General features: G+C 41.3%; 1 protein-coding gene across 1 annotated transcript in view; it reads left to right on the top strand.

Moving 5' to 3' along the window:
- Positions 1-18,676, top strand: part of MTMR1 (myotubularin related protein 1) — a 142,683-nt gene that overhangs the window by 61,782 nt on the left and 62,225 nt on the right. The window contains exons 8-9 of the mRNA XM_030208930.1: positions 4,894-4,995; positions 15,665-15,748. Coding sequence (XP_030064790.1) covers positions 4,894-4,995; positions 15,665-15,748 — 186 coding nt within the window. The remainder of the gene's footprint in view (positions 1-4,893; positions 4,996-15,664; positions 15,749-18,676) is intronic.

The raw sequence follows: 18,676 nt of genomic DNA, 5'->3' as shown, positions 1-18,676 counted from the left end.
AGAGTTGCTGGTGAGCTGTAATACATATCGGGCCATACCACTTCTCTGGTGAGAGTTGCTGGTGAGCTCTGATACTTGGCATTGCCGAGTGCTTTGTGGCTGCTAGGATTCCATACGGCACAGAAGGTCTTTCTTTCTTTCTTTCCTGCTTTGTTATTCAAATACTGTGGCTAAGTCACATGGCCAGGGCTCCTATGGCTTCTAGAGTCAGAGTTTTTCTCAGTCTCCACCTGCTGGTAGGCGAGAACACCCATCCAGTTCCAATCCTGGTCCGGTCCGGAGGGACTAAAGAAAGCAAATTAGCAGTAAGATCTAATTTCTCCTTTGGTGACTTAGCCACTACTTTAGTGCTGAAAACCTTTATTACTCTCTATCTAAACAAAAGGCTGCCTTCTACAAACTCTACTATCCAGTACAGTGCATCATTCCTAACTCTACATGGGTTAGAAAACCTTGCTTGAGTGCTATACCAAGTTAAACTTCAAATACCCCTTTATTCATCATGCCCCTCCTACCCTATCTATCTGGTCCCTTCCCTTCCCCCTAAAGATTGGTTTTAAAAGAGGGAATTGTAAGATATTAATAAACACAGAATTAAAAAAAAAAAAAAAAAGCAGCAGCAAACTTGATTCGCTAGTCTCCATACACTGTACACTTTTCCCCATAGTTTTCAATAGAAATCATAACAAATAAAACATGGAAAAGAAATAAGATGATACCTTTTTTTATTGGACATAACTTAATACATTTCTTGATTAGCTTTCGAAGGTTGGCCCTTCTTCCTCAGATCGGAAATAAGGAGATAGAGCATCTTTTAAAACTAGAAACTGGGGGGAAGGCCGACAGTCGTTCAAAAGTGCATGGTTCGGAACAAGGTATCTTTCGAAGATAAGGGTATCCCAATAGCGAGGTTGCAATAGAGACTATAGTAGACCAAGTTTCTTAAGTAAAAGGCAGACAAAGATTGCAAATTAACACTGTCAACTGCTGAGCAAGATATAAATAGGAAAAACAAACACAGTTTGAAATGTGGTTTTTGCAACTACATTCAAAGCGAATTACGTAGTATATACAGGTACTTATTTGTACCTGGGGCAGTGAAGGGGTTAAGTTACTTGCCCGAGTCACAAGGAGCTGTAGTGGGAAATCGAACCCAGTTCCCCAGATCAAAGTCCGCTGCACTAACCACTAAGCTACTACTCCACTGAATGTACTATTACACGAAATGGGGGAAGGAGGATAACCAGTGGACACTGTCCATAACCAGTGTACAATTATATCATATTGATAGGGTGGATCGAATTGGTAGAGGGGTTAGTATTGTAGTTTAAGGAGGGACTTGAATCGAATAGATTGAAACTTCTGCAGGAAACAAAACACATCTTGGAATCCCTATGGATTGAAATCCCATGTGTAAGGGGAAAAGAATAGTGATAGGCGTGTACTACCGTTCACCTGGCCAGGATGTAGAAATGTTATCCGAAATTAGGGAGGCTGACAAAATGGGAAACATAATAATGGGTGATTTCAGTTACCCGATATTGACTGGGTAAATGTAACATCAGAGCATTCTAGGGAGGTAAACTGCCCGGAATTTTTTATGGAGTATCTGGTACAGGAGCACACGAGAGGAAAAATTCTAGACCTAGTCCTTAGTGGAGTGCTTGATCTGGTGCAGGAGGTAATGGTGCTGGGGCCGCTTGATAACAGTGACCGTATATGATTTGATATCGGCTTTGGAGTAAGTACACACAGGAAATCCAATATGTTAGCATTTAACTTTCAAAAGGAGACTTTGATAAAACGAGAGAACGGTGAAAAAAAAAACTTAGAGGAGCAGCTGCGAAGGTCAAAAATTTACATCAGGCATGGATGGGCAGACTGGATAGGCCATATGGTCTTTATCTGCCTACGTTTTTTTGTGTTTCTATGTCCGGGATGAGTTCTTTCTCCATTCTGCTCAGGTAGACTATTTAAGTGGGCTTCATCAACTGCAGCTTCTGTATTCAGAGGGTAGAGTGGTTTCTCTAACCACTGCGGACTGCGTGGTTTAGGCAGTTTTGAGTTCCCTGTATACTGGTTGGGATTTTCCTTCTTTGGGCCAACAGGTTAGCTAGACCCAGAGGGTCCAAAGTTGGGAAAATCCTAGCCCAGAACAACTGGGTAAGGAAGCCATGGCAAAACCACCACCTGAACCTACCTAACTTGTGTTTTGATGGACATGTGAGCTGTAGGATATTGTCTCTGGTCCCCATGCACTCATGACAATGTCACAGTTTGTTCTTCATTTTACTTGTAGTCTGGTATCCACTCCAAACAAGGGTCCTTGCTCTGCCAGAGTCTTTCAGCACCTGTTAGAGGTTCCCATGCAATTCAGCTTGCTGCACCCAACTCTGTCTCTCAAGTGGGGAAGCCTCTGCAAAACTGCGGGGCTATCATGTTCACATCCAAGGTGTTTTCTTCTGCCTCTTGGCAGTCCCGGGCCATATGACCTCTTTCTCCACACCTTAAACATGTGAGAGTGAGCGGATCTTCTGACCAGGTCGGTGGAGGGCTAGAAGACGGTTTCAGGTCCTTAGGGTTAATGGACCTGCCTTCTCTCTTCTCTTCCTAGGACTCATCTTGTTTCCTATCTTTGTAGGGATAGGTTTGAGTTGGAGGCTGCCAAGGCCTTTTTCCAAGCCCAAGGTGCCCTCTGGCTTCAATTTAGGATGTTGCCTCACTCATTGTTTCATTTACAGAGAGAGCCCCTCAAAGAACTGTTTGAGGACAACTCTTCCTATCTCCAGCCCAGTTCTTGCTCTCCGGTAGGAGCCATCATCTTCAGGCTACTTCCTTGAGCAGGTAAAAAAAACTCCAATGATTTTTTCAATTTTAGAGACCCCTTTCAAAATGTTGCTTGAGTTTATCCTATCCTCTCCAGAATGGCGGCCTTTACTTCTGCATAGGTGGCTGTCCCTTTGACGTCTTGAAACTTAGTCTGAATACTACTGTCACCCAGCCAGGTGAGCAGTTCTCTAAATTTAGTCAAAGTAGTCCGGGTCATCCTCCGTTACCATCTTTGTAACACCAGAACCAAAATATGTAGCCTGAGTGACTGTAGCACTTGGGCTACTTATACCAGGAGTTTCGCTGTGCCGCCAAAGAATTTTGCAATGCCTATTGTTCCTCTGCACAATAATCTGCAGCAGCTGCTGTTGCCCCTCAACCAGGGCCTCAAGCAGTCTTTCCTTGTGTCTGTGCAACCTTAGCAAGCACAGCGCAAGAGGAACAAACCAGAAAATAAAGCCTGCCTGTCTAGCACTAACTATACCTGGTCCCTAACTTGGGCAGGGCTATACCCTTTTGCCCATTTTTGTGTGGTAGTGCTACCAGGCCCAGATCCACAGAAGCTAAGGTTTCCGGCTTCTAGCAGGGTAAGCTCCTATCGCACCACCAGAACCATATGTAGTAACATGAGTGATGGCGGGTCTAGAGCCTGGACAAAGCGGAGTCACACAGCAGGTTCAGGGAAACAGAACATGCCAGGTAAAAGAGCTCCTGTTAGCATCACAGGCAAGGGAGAAAATAACATAAACTAATCCTACGCTTCCTTCTAGGCCCCTTTAACCTAGCTGTGCACTGTTTTTTACACTTCCTGGACCATGCCCTCCTGACTCCACCCCTCCTGTGTCACTTCGCATGAGCGGGACTGAGTTTTAGGGTGGTTCTGACTCTGTGAGGGTATATCCTTAAGGGCAAGTGGCTGTAACATAGACTCCCTCACAAGGGGTAATTTTGCAATATTTACTTGGTCTGCTCTTCCGTTAAAGGCAGGCATCTGGCTGGCTTTTGCCTTTGTTGGCAACTTGTCTGTTGGGATGTCCTAACTTCCCTTTTTTGATAGTATCTTTCACAGATATCTGACTTTGAGCCATGTGTTCCTCATTGACTGTCAGCTTAGCGCCAGCAACATGATTCCACACTGGTTAAGGTGGTGCCCATATTTTCTGAATAGACCCCCTTTCCCCTGAATATGCACAGTTCCTACAAATCTATATCCCTCTTCTCTGTGTTGTCAACTCAGCCATGCATTGAGACTCCAGTGGTCTGCCTGCTTCTTGGGTGCTGCGCTTGGAAAAGGGAACATTTCTGAGCATGCCACCGTTATCTCATTAGAATCTGTCAAGATGGGTTCTCTGGTAACAATGTACCATGTCCAAATGAATGTTGGTCTGTATTAGATTTTATTATCCTGAAGCAGATCCACCATCCTCAAAGAACATCCTCCTTTGCGAACATAAGTTCTTTATCAGTGTTGGCTATTTGCAAAGTAATGACATGGACTTCCATCCACACTTTGTGTTGTCCTCCAGAATGGCCAGACTATACTAAAGAACCTCTTTGCTTAAATGCTTATTATCGACTGCCCAGACTCTATTTCTCTGAGTTGTTCTGCAGGTATAATTGGTGTCTCGGGTAACCCTCAGCTTGGCAGTCACCTACAGTTTGGCTGCATTATTGTGACTGTGTAGAATGTGTAGTTGCCTACCTGTAAAGGGAGGAGAATCTCCATAAACAGTTGACTTAGAGGGGGACCGATGATAGTGTATGAAGTCAGGAAATATTTCACATACTCAAAAATCCAGATGTTTCTGGACTTTTAGTCTGTGCTGGAAACTGATATCACCTATACTGTGTCTTTATCACATTTCTGACCAAAGTTAATGAGGAAACTGCTTTTGAATGAGTGAGGATTCTTTTTATCTGTGGAAGTAGGAGCTCACTTAGGTATGCGAGTGGAAATGTCCAATTAATTTTGAAATGTTCTTAATAAAACCTTTTTTAAAAGGAACATTGCACTGCTAATACTATAACTATTGAAAACCTTGAAAAATGTGGTTGATTTGACAGGATATGAGAAATTTACGGCTGGCCTATAGACAGGAAGAGCAGAGCAAGCTGGAGATATTTGAAAATCTCACAAGATATGCATTCCCTCTCTCTCATGGTCTGGTAAGTAGAAATTCTTCAGATAATAGTACAGGATCTCTGGTTTTTCTGGTTTTTGTGGCTTCCTTCTTGTTTTGTTTTGCCTGGTATGCATTATTCCCATGTGTCTTCTAGCTTGATTTATTTCAGTAACTCGCAGCACAGGGAAAGGCTTAGAGGGGATGAGCTGAAGGATAATTTTATTTTAGACCTCAGTGTGTGTGGAATCTTGGATGGTTGATTATAAAGTATCTGTAATGTGATCTGTGTTTTGGGGTTTTAGAACCGAGTTGATTAAAATGAGTGACTTGGCTTTACAGTTTGATACCCAAGATCTGTTATAAAATATTATACATTCTCTAATACCATGCATTGGAATTATGGTTATGTGAGCTTTGATCTTGCTGTCTCATAGACTAAGCACATGGGCATAGTTGGTACATGGGTGGAGTACATCAAAATAATACCAGGTTGATAGTGGTGTTCATGGTGCAATAATGACAATTTCTTTTTACCTTCTGAGTTTGACACCATTATCTTAGCATGGTATTTGGGGCTGCAGTCCTACTGAAAATGCCATCTATTGGATAAGTTAAACTATGTTCCTATTTATTTTGTGAATTGTAAAGCTCTTATGATGCTTTTCAGAAGTAAAGAGATGAAATTATGGCATATAGTCACAAAACCAAAACACATTGTGCAATCCAGATTGCCATTATTCCTCGAGTGAGGGAACATAAATAGATTCTGGAAGGACTCTCTCTTTCCTTATTTGTGTTTTTCTTTTAAGCGGCATTTCATGATAGATTCATGGCATCTTGGACCACACCTTCCAGAGGCTTGGGAGAAACACCACAGGAGAACTTACCCACTGCTGGATGAGACTTCCCCGGCAGCACCTGGGAACAGCACTGGTGCACACAATCCGGAGGTGAGATGGTCACTGAAGATGCCCCAGCCGACGACCCTCTCGGCCTAAGTCTTTGCAGAAGAGTGGCGTGGATGGAGGTGGTGTGATCTCTCGAGCTGCAACGAGTCTTACCAGAGTCAAACCTACAGAGGAAGGAAGGACTGGGCAGCCAACCCCAACACCACAGCTGCTGGGAGCTGATCCAGATCAACACAGACGGATTGCAAGACTGAACAGAGACAACCGGAGGTGGCAAAATCGCTTATCATACACCGAGATTGGGTGGTGCCATCTTCATAGAGAGAGGGAAGCTACTGAGGAGCCAGTCTGACTCGCAGCAAACAAGGGCTTGTCCTGACTGGCGCAAGTGGGAGGGAAACCCAGGCCAAGGAAAGGACACTGAAGAACAGGCTTGCATCCAAGCTCACTTTCCTGCTCATTCAGACACCAGGGACCAGAATGGCTTACCAGGTACTGAACTCAGGAAACACCATTGATCTTGGCGGACAGGAAGAGGATTGGGACAGCATAACAGGGTGGTCTGTGGAAGCAGGTCTGTAGAGCCAACCAGGGAACTGACAGAGGAGGGAAGAGGCTTACCTTGCCTACTCTTCCATCTCTGCTGCCTTCAAACATGCTCCCATCTCGCTTCCCTACTCATTCAGACACCAGGGACCCGAAGGGTTTACCCTAAAGGAACTGTGTTCCCAAGTAAATCAAACTCAAGTCATTATAACAATCGTGGAGGCACATAATACCCTCTATCTGCCTCGCATCACTCCCTGTCCTCGGAACCGAGGCAAACCCCAGCTCCTTATCAACACCGACAGAGACAAAATGCACATCACAAGACTTCTAGTAAGCATATCTCTCCTAATGCTACTGTCCACCACAGGAACCCATACATAAGGTGACAACAACGTAATACCAATACATCGCATCTCTAGTAACACCACACTCCTTCAAAACAGATTTCACACTAGTAGATGTAAAGACCCAACCAAACAAACTGATGAAGAGACACACACCCCACAATAACCCAATCGCTACAGACAGCCAAAAAAGGGATCAACCAACCCCGAAACCCAAAAGAGCTCCAATTAATGGAAATTCTTAAAGTTATGATAATGGAAGACAATTATTTGCCAATACCAGTGGGTTACATCAACACTAGATCAATGGTAAACAAAACCGAAAGAATCGAAGAATGGATATTGGATGAAGACCTCGAATTGGTCTTCCTCAATGAAACCTGGATCCACGATAAAGGACCCCATAATTCTAGACCTATGCCCTCCAGATATAAAATTCTGCATTGGACCAGAAGGATGGTTCCCCTCACACAATCTCTATTCAATCAAGGCTTCAGCCCCTTCATTTACGCTGACGATGTGTCTGTCTTCATCCCTTTTAAAAAAGACATCCAAAATTACTAACAAATATTGGAAAACATAAATACCTTGGAATCCTGGGCATCAGCTTTCAAACTGAATAGGGAAAAAAACACATTGCCTGATAGTCAAATCACCATATAATACCAAACTCTTTACACCTATCAATGTTATGAGAACAACTTGTCCTACAGCAGACAACCTGAAGATCTTAGGAATTACCATAGATAGCGAGTTATCCTTCAACGAACAGGTAGCAAACAGTACAAAAAAAACATGTTCCACACAATGTGGAAACTCAAAGAAATAAAAAAAAAACTATTTTCCACAGGATGTTTTTCTCACGCTCGTCCAAACCATGTTTCTCGCCCATGCAGATTACTGCAATGGAATATACGCAGGATGCAAGGAACTAACATTGAAAAATTATAAACCGCAAATTACAGAAGCAAGACAAAAACCGATTCGCAAGACCTCTACTCCAAAACCTACATAAGTACATAATCATTGCCATACTGGGACAGGCCGAAGATCCATCAAGTCCAGCATCCTGTTTCCAACAGTGACTAATTCAGGTTGCAAGTGTTGGATTATTTGTAGTAAATAATGCAGATTTTAGTACACACAGCTTCAGCTTTAGAAATGTTAATTTCTTTCTCATCTCTCTCTCATTCACCCCTGAATAATTCACTGCTGAGTCACTTTAAAGTTGAAGTAACAAAACATCTGTTTACTCACAGTTTGCAGTTAGATTATAATCAGACAGGCTTATATATCATATTACTATACATTGTATTATCAGCTCCTTCCATGTGCTTAGATGGTAATGGATGCTCACACCACCATAGATCCTCTCAGGTTAGGAGAGATCATGAGCTCCATGTGCTGCATGTGCTGCATCTATCCCCCACAGGAAGTTGCATAGCTGTGTGACCTCTCTAAGTAATTCACATCAGAGGTCACAGAGTAATCACAGAGAAATAATAGGTGACAGGCAATGCATGTAAAATACAATTACATTCCAACAAACCCCTTCTCATGCATAACTGTCATGCAATTATTTATTCATACAAAGTCCAAGCTTTATACGCAGATTCACAAAATGTTCTCTGGGTAACGGTTTGGTCATGATGTCAGCTGTCATCTCACTGGTGTGACAATAGTGTAGACTGATGACCCCTTCTTCGCCAACTCTCGCACGTTGTGGTATTTCGTTGCGATGTGCTTGGTGCGTGACTGAACCTTGTCATTCTGTGACAGTCGGATGCAGCTCTGATTATCTTCCATTATCTGGATTGGTCTTTTTTCAGCTATTCCAAAATCCAGCATAAGTTTTTCAATCCACATCAGTTCTCTGCACGCTTCCGATACGGCCACGTATTCAGCTTCTGTAGAAGACAAACTCACAATACTTTGTTTATGAGTGGCCCATGAAATTTGTACATTTCCATACATAAACACATATCCACTTGTGGATTTATAATCAGAATGATCCCCTGCCCAATCTGAATCACAGTAACATATTAGTTTTGGATTACTATTGGCTGAAATCTTTAATTTACAATCAATGGTACCCTTTAAATACCTTACCATCCTTTTAACTGCAGTCCAATCTGATTTGGTAGGTGAGCTGACCCTTCTGCTCAAAATTCCTACTGCATTTGCTATATCAGCCCTGTATGTGGTAGCTAGATATAAAAGCTTACCTATGGCTGATCTATATTGGATGTTATCTGGTAAAGGTTCTCTTACTGTTTCATCCTTCAGAAATCAGTGATCATGGGAGTGCTTACAACTTGGGCATCTTGCATACCTAAACTTTCAATAAGCTCATTTATCTTCTGCTTCTGGCTTAGAAGATAAGAACCATCATTTTGTTTCTCAATTTCTATCCCAAGATAGTATGACACATTACCAAGTTCTTTTATTTCAACATTGAGGTTTAAACACTTTACAATGTCCTTGTACTCTTGCTCACTTTCGCTTGCAATGAGCAGATCACAACAAAAGCTAAAATGTATGCATATTGTCCATTTGTGCACCTAGTGTACAAGCATTTATCTGCTTCACCTTGCTTAAATCCTAAATTTGTCAATATTTCATGCAATTTTTCATTCCAACATTTTGCACTTTGCTTTAATCCATAAAGACCTTTGTTTAATTACACACTAGCTGTCTTTGTTTTGTATTTATGAAACCTGTTGGTTGTTCCATGTACAAGTCCTCAGTTATATCTCCGTGAAGAAATGCTGTTTCACATCAATGTGGTTTACTTGCATGCCTTTTGAGACTGCAATGCTCAGAAGTTTCTGATTGTCGTGTGTTTCACTACAGGTGCAAACACTTCATCAAAATCTTCTCCAGATTTTGATGATATCCCTTTGCCACTAATCTGGCTTTATACCTTTCCACTTTTCCTTGTGCATTCCTTTTTAACTTGAATACCCATTTGCATCCTATAGCTTTCTTGCCAGGAGGTAATTTTGTAAGAATCCAAGTATTATTTTATCCAATGCATCAATTTCTTCTTGTGCAGCTTTCCATTCAGCAGCTTCTTCTGCTGGCATTTTCTCAATCTCATCCCATGTTAAGGGCTCTTGAGCTTCTGCTGACTTTGTTAGGTAAGACAGTCTTGGGGGTGGAACACCTTTGTTTTCCCTGGATGAGCGTCTGACAACAGGTTGGTCTGACCTTTCCGCATCCTCTAAATCTGAGAGTCCTTCTCCAATTGATTCCCCTTCTCCAACTGTACTGTCCTTCAATGATCCTTTCTGTGTCTGCTTCCTCTGCCTGTTCCTCGTTAGATACAGGTGAGTTGCTTTCAGACATCTGCCTTGGTATGGCATTTATATACACTGGCATGTCTATTATGGTTCTAGTTTCATATTCTGGATGATAAGGCTCATCTGGGATAATCCCCTTTATCAACCCTTTTGTTTTCATCAAAATATGTAACATGTCTTATGCCAACAATGCCAGTTTTCAGATTCAAAATTCTATATCCTTTGTGTCCTGGAGCATAGCCAACTAAAATGCCCTTTCTGTTGTGGAATCCAGCTTATGCCTTCTTTGCTTTGGTATATGAGCATATGCTGTACTTCCAAATGTTCTTAGTGTGACAGGTTTGGCTTCCTACCATGCCATGTCTCATGTGGTGTGCGCTCAGCGCCTTTAGTTGGCATTCTGTTTTGTAGGTACACTGCTGTGAGAATGGCTTCCCCCCATAGTCTTTTAGGGAGATTGCTATCTGACAGCATACATCTGGTCATTTCCACAATTGACCTAAATTTTCTCTCTGCAACAGGATTTTGCTCTGGTGTATAAGCTACTGTTGTGATATGTTGAATGCCTTCTTGTTCTAGAAATGTGCGCATGCTTTGTGAAGTGAACTCACCACCATTGTCGGTCTGAAGAACCTTTGGTTTTCTTTCAAATTTGTTGCTCACCATGGCTACGTATTTCTTCAGCATGTCTGTGACTTGACTTTTTTCTTTCAGCAAATAGGCCACACAATATCTAGAGAAATCATCCAAGAATATTAGCACAAATCTGTTATTCCCATGATGGGATATTAAACGGTCCACATATGTCACTGTGTATTAAGTCCAGCACTTTATTACCCTATTTCCTGGTATGCAGGAAATGAGGGTCTCACACCTTTTTGAGTAACACAGTCTATGCATTTCTCCATTTTACCAGCATCTGCACTTATCTGAATGCCGGTGGCCAGTTGCTTACTGTAAAGATCCTGGATCACCTTAGAATCACGATGTCCCAGGCGGCGGGCCAGATTTCCAGACTACATTTAACCATCATTCTTCCTTACTTGCGCCATATGTGAGGCTTCACCTGAAATGCTCAGTTTATAAACATCATTATGCATAAAAGCTTCAGCATACACTTCATCATTTTTAGAGATGTGCACTTACTGTTTCAAAATGAATCACAAATCCCTTCTTATCTAATGTAGATACACTAAGCATATTGCAAACTGCTTGGGGAATATACAAGACATCACTTACAGGAATTTCTTTAACTTCATTAGACACTTTGCATTTTAAGAATCCAATTCCTTTTGCTTGGATCTTAGCAGTCCCTGCGTTTGCAGTTTTAAGAATACCTTCCTCTGGACACATTTCCTGAAAGAAATTCTTACAATTGGTTAAATGGCATGTGCTCCCTGAATCCAAAATCCAAGTACTTTCATTTGAATTATTTATTTACCATAGTCAAAGATTTTTCTGCCATTAGAAAGCCCTTGTGTTTATCTTTGTCCTTCATACATTTCCTGTTTGAAAATTCTTTAGTTCCATTGGCTTAGGTGAGCTAGAGGGAGTGTTTTGTGTTTCCTTACACCATTTAGATACATGTCCCTCCTTTCCACATGAGTAGCAAATCAGCTTGCCCTTGGGTGGAGTTTTCCCATAGCTCCGCCTTCCTCTGTTCTTTGCCAAGAAATTTGTTTCATTTCTCTCTGACTGACTTTGAGAACACATCTCCTCAGAATCATTATTATGCATTCCTGCCTTAGTTTTGATGTTGTCTGTTCAAAAGATTGCCCTTCAATGGCCTCATTTACAGACCTAAAAACATCAACTTCTTTGATAGTGAGGTAAAAAGAAATGCTCTTTTCAATGCATCACACATGGGAATTCCAGAAAGTTCTAGCTTTTGAAATGAAGACATAAGAAATGTATGATCATTACATTTACTTTTATCCCTTAATTTGGTTTCATTCAACTCTGCCAGCCAAATTGGTTGCTGCTTTGCATATGTAGTTGCATACATAGTTCTCAGTTTATATAAAATGTCCTTTGGTGTATCTTTTCCCTCCACTAATATGGCTTGTTTCTCTGAGAGAGCTTCCAAAAGCATGCACTTCACATAATAGTTTGCATTGTCCCATTCAGCCATATTTTCAGCTGTTCTGTCTTGGTCTAAGCATATATGTAATCCTTTTGCTCGAAGGAGACATATGAATCTTAGTTCCCACTGCTGATAATTAAACTCAGTTAATTTAGGCACCTTGAGAGAATAGAAAATGGTGAATTTCCTCCCTCAGCCATTTCTTAGCCTTCTGTCTGCTGTGTGGGGGAGAGAGAGACAGACTGAATCTTTCCTTTAAAACTTAAGAGAAAATGTGGCCTTTTTTTCTGCCTGGTAATATTCTCTTCTTTTTCAATTCCTGAGCCCTGGGCCCATAACCCTTTTGTTGGATTATTTGTAGTAAATAATTAGCAGATTTTAGTACACACAGCTTCAGCTTTAGAAATGTTTTTCTTTCTTCATCTCTCTCTCATTCACCCCTGAATAATTCACTGCTGAGTCACTTTAAAGTTGAAGTAACAAACATCTGTTTACTCACAGTTGCAGTTAGATTATAATCAGACAGGCTTATATATACATATTACTATACATTTGTATTATCAGCTCCTTCCATGTGCTTAGATGGTAATGGATGCTCACACCACCATAGATCCTCAGGTTAGAGAGATCATGAGCTCCATGTGCTGCATGTGCTGCATCTATCCCCCACAGGAAGTTGCATAGCTGTGTGACCTCTCTAAGTAATTCACATCAGAGGTCACAGAGTAATCACAGAGAAATAATAGGTGACAGGCAATGCATGTAAAATACAATTACATTCCAACAGCAAGTACCTGGCAAGATCCCAAAAAAATACAATGCATTTTATGCTGTTTATCCTAGAGATAAGCAGTGGATTTTCCCCAAGTCCATTTTAATAATGGCTTATGGACTTTCTTTCAGGAAGCTATCCAAACCTTTTTTAAATCCCGCTAAGTTAACTGCTTTTACTACATTCTCTGGCAATGAATTCCAGAGTTTAATTACACATTGAGTGAAGAAATATTTTCTCGATTCATTTTAAATTTACTACTTCATAGTTGCATTGCGTGCCCAGTCCTAGCATTCTCTGAGGACAAGCAGGCTGCTTGTTCTCACATGTGGGTCGACGTCCGCAGCGGCCCAGGAATCAGCAAAAAATTTTGCAAGCAAAATAAAAATCTAAGTCTTTCGGGAAAGTTCCGTTGTGTGGGCAGTGCAAATGACTTCCCGCCCGCCACGCGAGCATGCCTCTTTAGTTAAATCAAAAAGCATATAAAAAAACAACAATTACAACTCCAAGGTTTGTGAGAGCAATCAGCCTGCTGTCCTCGGAGAATACCTGATACAGGTAAGTATCTTCGCTTTCTCTGAGGACAAGCAGGCTGCTTGTTCTCACATGTGGGGTATCCCTAGCAGCCAGGCTCACTCAAAACAGTGAACATTGGTCAATTGGGCCCCGCAACGGCGAGGACATAAAGATTGACCTGAAACCAAAATCAAGTAACTGAGAGTGCAGACTGGAACAGAACAAAATCCTGGGGAACTGGGTTTGATTCCCACTGCAGCTCCTTGTGACTCTGGGCAAGTCACTTAATCCTCCTTTGCCCCAGGTACAAATAAGTACATGTATATACTATGTGAACCGCTTTGAATGTAGTTGCAAAACACAGAAAGGTGGTATATTAGGTCCCCTTTCCCTTTACCTTTCCCTAATGTGGAACCTTGCATTATATAGCACAAAACACAGCAGCCAGGCTTATATTTGGAAAAACGCGTTTTGAAAGCGCCAAACCCCTCCGACAAAAACTGCACTGGCTTCCAATCAAAGAACGTATTGCTTTCAAAATCTGCACAATAGTTCGCAAAATTATTTACAGCGAAGCCCCGGGATATATGACAGACCTCATTGACCTGCCAACTAGAAACCTACAAGATCATCACGCTCATACCTAAATCTCCACTACCCAAGCAGCAAAGGACTCCAATACAAATCAACTTACGCATCCAGCTTTTCCTATTTAAGCGCACAATTATGGAATGCACTGCCAAAAGTATAAAAACTACGCTCAACCACTTAAATTTCCAAAAGGCCCTAAAAACAAACCTGTTCAGAAAGGCATACCCCACCAAACCAACACAAAAAACCCGGATATCTGCCACAACGAAACCAAAGACCGTAATGGACATATCCAAACTCTTCCTCTTCCCCCCCTAAACTCCCCCAAAGTATCATCATACCTGAACCTTATTCTACCATAATTTCACCTTGTATTTGTTCATACCGGAACTGGCAAACGCCGTTACGGTACTATGTAAGCCACATTGAGCCTGCAAATAAGTGGAAAATGTGGGATACAAATGTAACAAATGTAATGGTTCAGGTTCCTCTTTCCCACATGTATCACTTTGCTCTACACTGGCTACTTATCAAAACTCGAATATCCTTAAAGATCTGTACACTGGCCTACAGAATAATTTTTGGCCTCTCCCCGGCTTACATGACTGATCTCATAATCATACCACTACACAATGTAACCAAGAGCACGAAATCCTACCTTTCCCTCCATTTCCCTAGATGCCAAGGCCTGAAATGCAAAACCACTTACATAACAAGCTTTTTCTACATTTGCACCAAAATCTGGAACAACCTACCAAAAGACTTAAATACACGAACAACTACCTACAATTCAGAAAACACCTGAAAGCCCACTTCTTAAAAAAAAAAAAAAAATCCTCCCCAACGACATCACCTGTCAACAGAGATTAGGGCACACTCCATCATGAACTAGAATCTGATCTGAAGTTGGACTGACCTGAACCTGGCGTAATCACCACATGGCTTCTTAACATGTAACCAATTTTCACTTAGTTAATTGTAAGCCACATTGAACCTACCACTAGGTTGGAAAATGTGGGGTGCAAATGCAGTAAATTAAAATAAATAAAAGTCAGCCCTGATAACAGTTCTATTACAGGTTATATGTCATTACAGTATTATAAGTCTTTAATAGATCTGTACAGTCTCAAAGCGATAACTTTTAGCAAAGAAAATGAAAGCTGCTGTAATTTCAAGATGATAATGTAAAGAACGCCTGGGCTCAATCAGTTTACTACCCAGGAGAAGCTAGCATCTGATACCTCCTAGACTGCAGAGACCAGACCTGCACTAAGAAACCAAAAGCTACCATACCCTTTACCAAACTACCTTTACCCATAAATGTTCTGATAATGTTATTCTTTTCCTTTGCTTCCTTATGTTGCATTAGCACCTTTAAACTCCACTTGAAAAGACTGCTTCTTATGACATCTGGAATTTATTAAAGGAATGATACATGTTTTCTGGTTTCACATATTGACTTTTGCCTTTCTGGCTCTTTATTAAGAGCTATTCCCATAGTAGTCTGCTTGCACAGGTGACCTGTTTACAAAAAAAAAAAAAAAAATCTTATGTTCCAATGTTGTACCTTTATTTTTTATATTGTAGTGGAATAGTATATTAAGATAAAATGAAAATTAATATATTTTGTAATCTATGTCTTTAAAGCCATTGTTTGCCTTCAGTTATAAAGAAAAATTTCCTGTTAATGGATGGAAAGTATATGATCCAGTAGCAGAATATAAAAGGCAGGTAAGTTACAATATATTATTCAGATTTTTACATAGCTAGATTCATTTCATTTTTCTCTTGCTAGCAGAGACTGTACCATCCAAAATTTTGACATAACTTAAATGAGCTTCAAGCAGATGGAGCATGGGGCACAACAGGTAGGAAAAAATGGAGGGGGCTTAAATGTTCAGCCCTTTAAAATTTCATATTATTGAGCAAAGAAAGAAAAATATGGCCTAGTGCTAGGAAAATGGCTGTATATCGCTATCAAGCTTCTATGAACTCTAAGGCTAACATTTATGAAGCAAAAAGGCAGGTTTGGTTTTCTCTCCTTCAGGGATTGTGGTAATCTGCACAAAATGACCATGTTTGCACCTTAACATCAACAAACATAATATGACAACTTTTACTACTCTTGCCAGCTGTCTCCGTTATTGCAAAGCCTGTTGATAAGACCTAGGTGTTGAATTAAGTATGGGATTTGTAAGAGCCAGAGGTTAACAAAGTAGTGCTGGGAGGTGGGGCTGTAATGGAATTTAGACCTGCTGGAGACAGATACAGAGGGCAGTGATACAAACAGGATTGAGAGGAAGACAAGACGGGAAGTGAGCTGGTATTTGAAGTACAGGAATTCATATCCTCATCTGCTGAACATAGTACAGAAAGAAGATAACTTGGCAGACTGGGTCGTTCAGACCTTTTCTGATATCATCTACTATGTTGCTATCTCTTGTTTTTGTTTTGCAATCCTTTGGATATGAATTTTTGGTCAGGCTAAATGATAGCATTTAGCAACTAACCCTGTACTACTTGGGAGACCAAAAGTCAGTGCACTGACCCGACTCCTGCACCTGGTTCTAGTGGGCTGGAGTTGTTATTCTATTGGTATTCACAGCTCCTGAGAGAGGTGAATTGCCATCACACCACAGGAGGAAGATCTACTGTCTATCTCAATACACTTGCCTGGAGGAAAGTTCATACCTCCCAGCAGGAAGAGGGGAGAGTGAATGGAAATAAGACTAGCAGGATAAACCACTAGGTAATCTACATAAGCAGAGAGAGAGATTCTCCTAGAACAAGCAGGATACTATATTTTCACATATGGGGTGACATATCCATGAAGCTCAGCACAGGAAACTTCCCAGCTCCTTTTCTAGAAGCTTTTAGTAGCCTTACCGCACACATGTGCACACCTTCCCACTCGCCACCATTGCTGCGCATTAACAGACAATCTTGTTTCTTTCGCAGAGCTTTTTGTTTCCTTTGACCTTAATAGGCTGGGGTCAGCCTTCAGCAAACATGCTCTGTCCAATTAGTTAGCAGACTGCATATCTTTTATTTATGCCCAGACTTTGCTGAGTCTAGAGGGTATTGTCATGGCTCATAATGACAGAGCCATGGCTGCATCGGTAATTTGCAGAGCTGCTACATGGGTATTAGTCCACACATTCACATCTCATTACTGTCTAGAACAAGATTCCCAACGTGATAGTCATTGGGTTTAGAATCCACCTCCACCCCTCCACCCTCCTAGATCCATAACTTTTCTCTTCTAGGCTGTTTAAAAAAAAACAACTTACAAAATAAATCATAATAATAATGGTTATAGGCCTTAGTTTGTTGCAGGCCTTGTTTTTGCATTTCCTCTTGCTAACAAAGCAAATAGAATGTTAGGTATTATTAGGAAAGGAATGGAAAACAAAAACGAGGACGTTATAATGCCTTTGTATTGCTCCATGGTGCGACTGCACCTTGAATATTGTGTTCAATTCTGGTCGCCGCATCTCAAAAAAGATATAGTGGAATTAGAAAAGGTGCAAAGAAGGGCGACGAAAATGATAAAGGGGATGGGACGCCTTCCCTATGAGGAAAGGCTAAAGCGGCTAGGGCTCTTCAGCTTGGAGAAAAGGCGGCTGAGGGGAGATATGATAGAGGTCTATAAAATAATGAGTGGAGTTGAACGGGTAGATGTGAAGCGTCTGTTCACGCTTTCCAGAAATACTAAGACTAGGGGCATGCGATGAAGCTACAATGTAGTAAATTTAAAAAATCTGAGAGAATTTTTCTTCACTCAACGTGTAATTAAACTCTGGAATTCGTTGCCAGAGAATGTGGTAAAGGCGGTTAACTTAGCGGAGTTTAAAAAAGGTTTGGACGGCTTCCTAAAGGAAAAGTCCATAGACCGTTATTAAATGGACTTGGGGAAAATCCACTATTTCTGGGATAAGCAGTATAAAATGTTTTGTACATTTTTGGGATCTTGCCGGGTATTTGTGACCTGGATTGGCCACTGTTGGAGACAGGATGCTGGGCTCGATGGACCTTTGGTCTTTCCCAGTATGGCAGTACTTATGTACTTATGTCAGGCATAATGTTGAGCACTATGTGCTGCAAAAGGAGATTTGTGTTTGGAAGACATGTTTTTGAGGGTCATTGGGTGTGGTCACCACAAAGGTGGGACACAGGGGCCTGAGAAGGCAAGGAAGACAGGTGCAGCTACTGTGGCATCCCCTGCTAGCCCATAGTCCAGCAAAAGAGTATCAGAGCCACCCAGGCATGAAGTAAAGAAACTGGATAGTTGGGGAGGGGGAGGACTGACTTAAAAAAAAGGTAAATAGTAATAAGTATCATTTTATTCATGGCCTCATAAATAGTAAATTTTAATCCATGTAGATTTCTTTTTCATTTATTTAAGGAACTGTGCAAAATCTTGCTGCATAAAAAATGTTCTGAACCTAGGTCACATTTAGGGGCATAATCTAACGTCGCCGGCAAAATAGGTCGCGGGCGAACTATTTTGGCGGCAGCGCTACAGCTGGCCTTAACCGTATTATCGAAAAGATGGCCGGCCATCTTTTTTTTTTTTCGATAATACAGTGTAGCCCGGCCAAATGCCAGAGTTCGCCGAGTTTGAGGTGGCCGGTTTGTGTTTTTTAGCGATAATGGAAA

The sequence above is a fragment of the Microcaecilia unicolor genome, chromosome 7 (genome assembly GCF_901765095.1).
Source record: "Microcaecilia unicolor chromosome 7, aMicUni1.1, whole genome shotgun sequence".
NCBI lineage: Eukaryota > Metazoa > Chordata > Amphibia > Gymnophiona > Siphonopidae > Microcaecilia > Microcaecilia unicolor.
The sequence above is the reverse complement of the archived record's forward strand: the minus strand, read 5'-3'. Positions and strand labels throughout refer to the sequence as shown.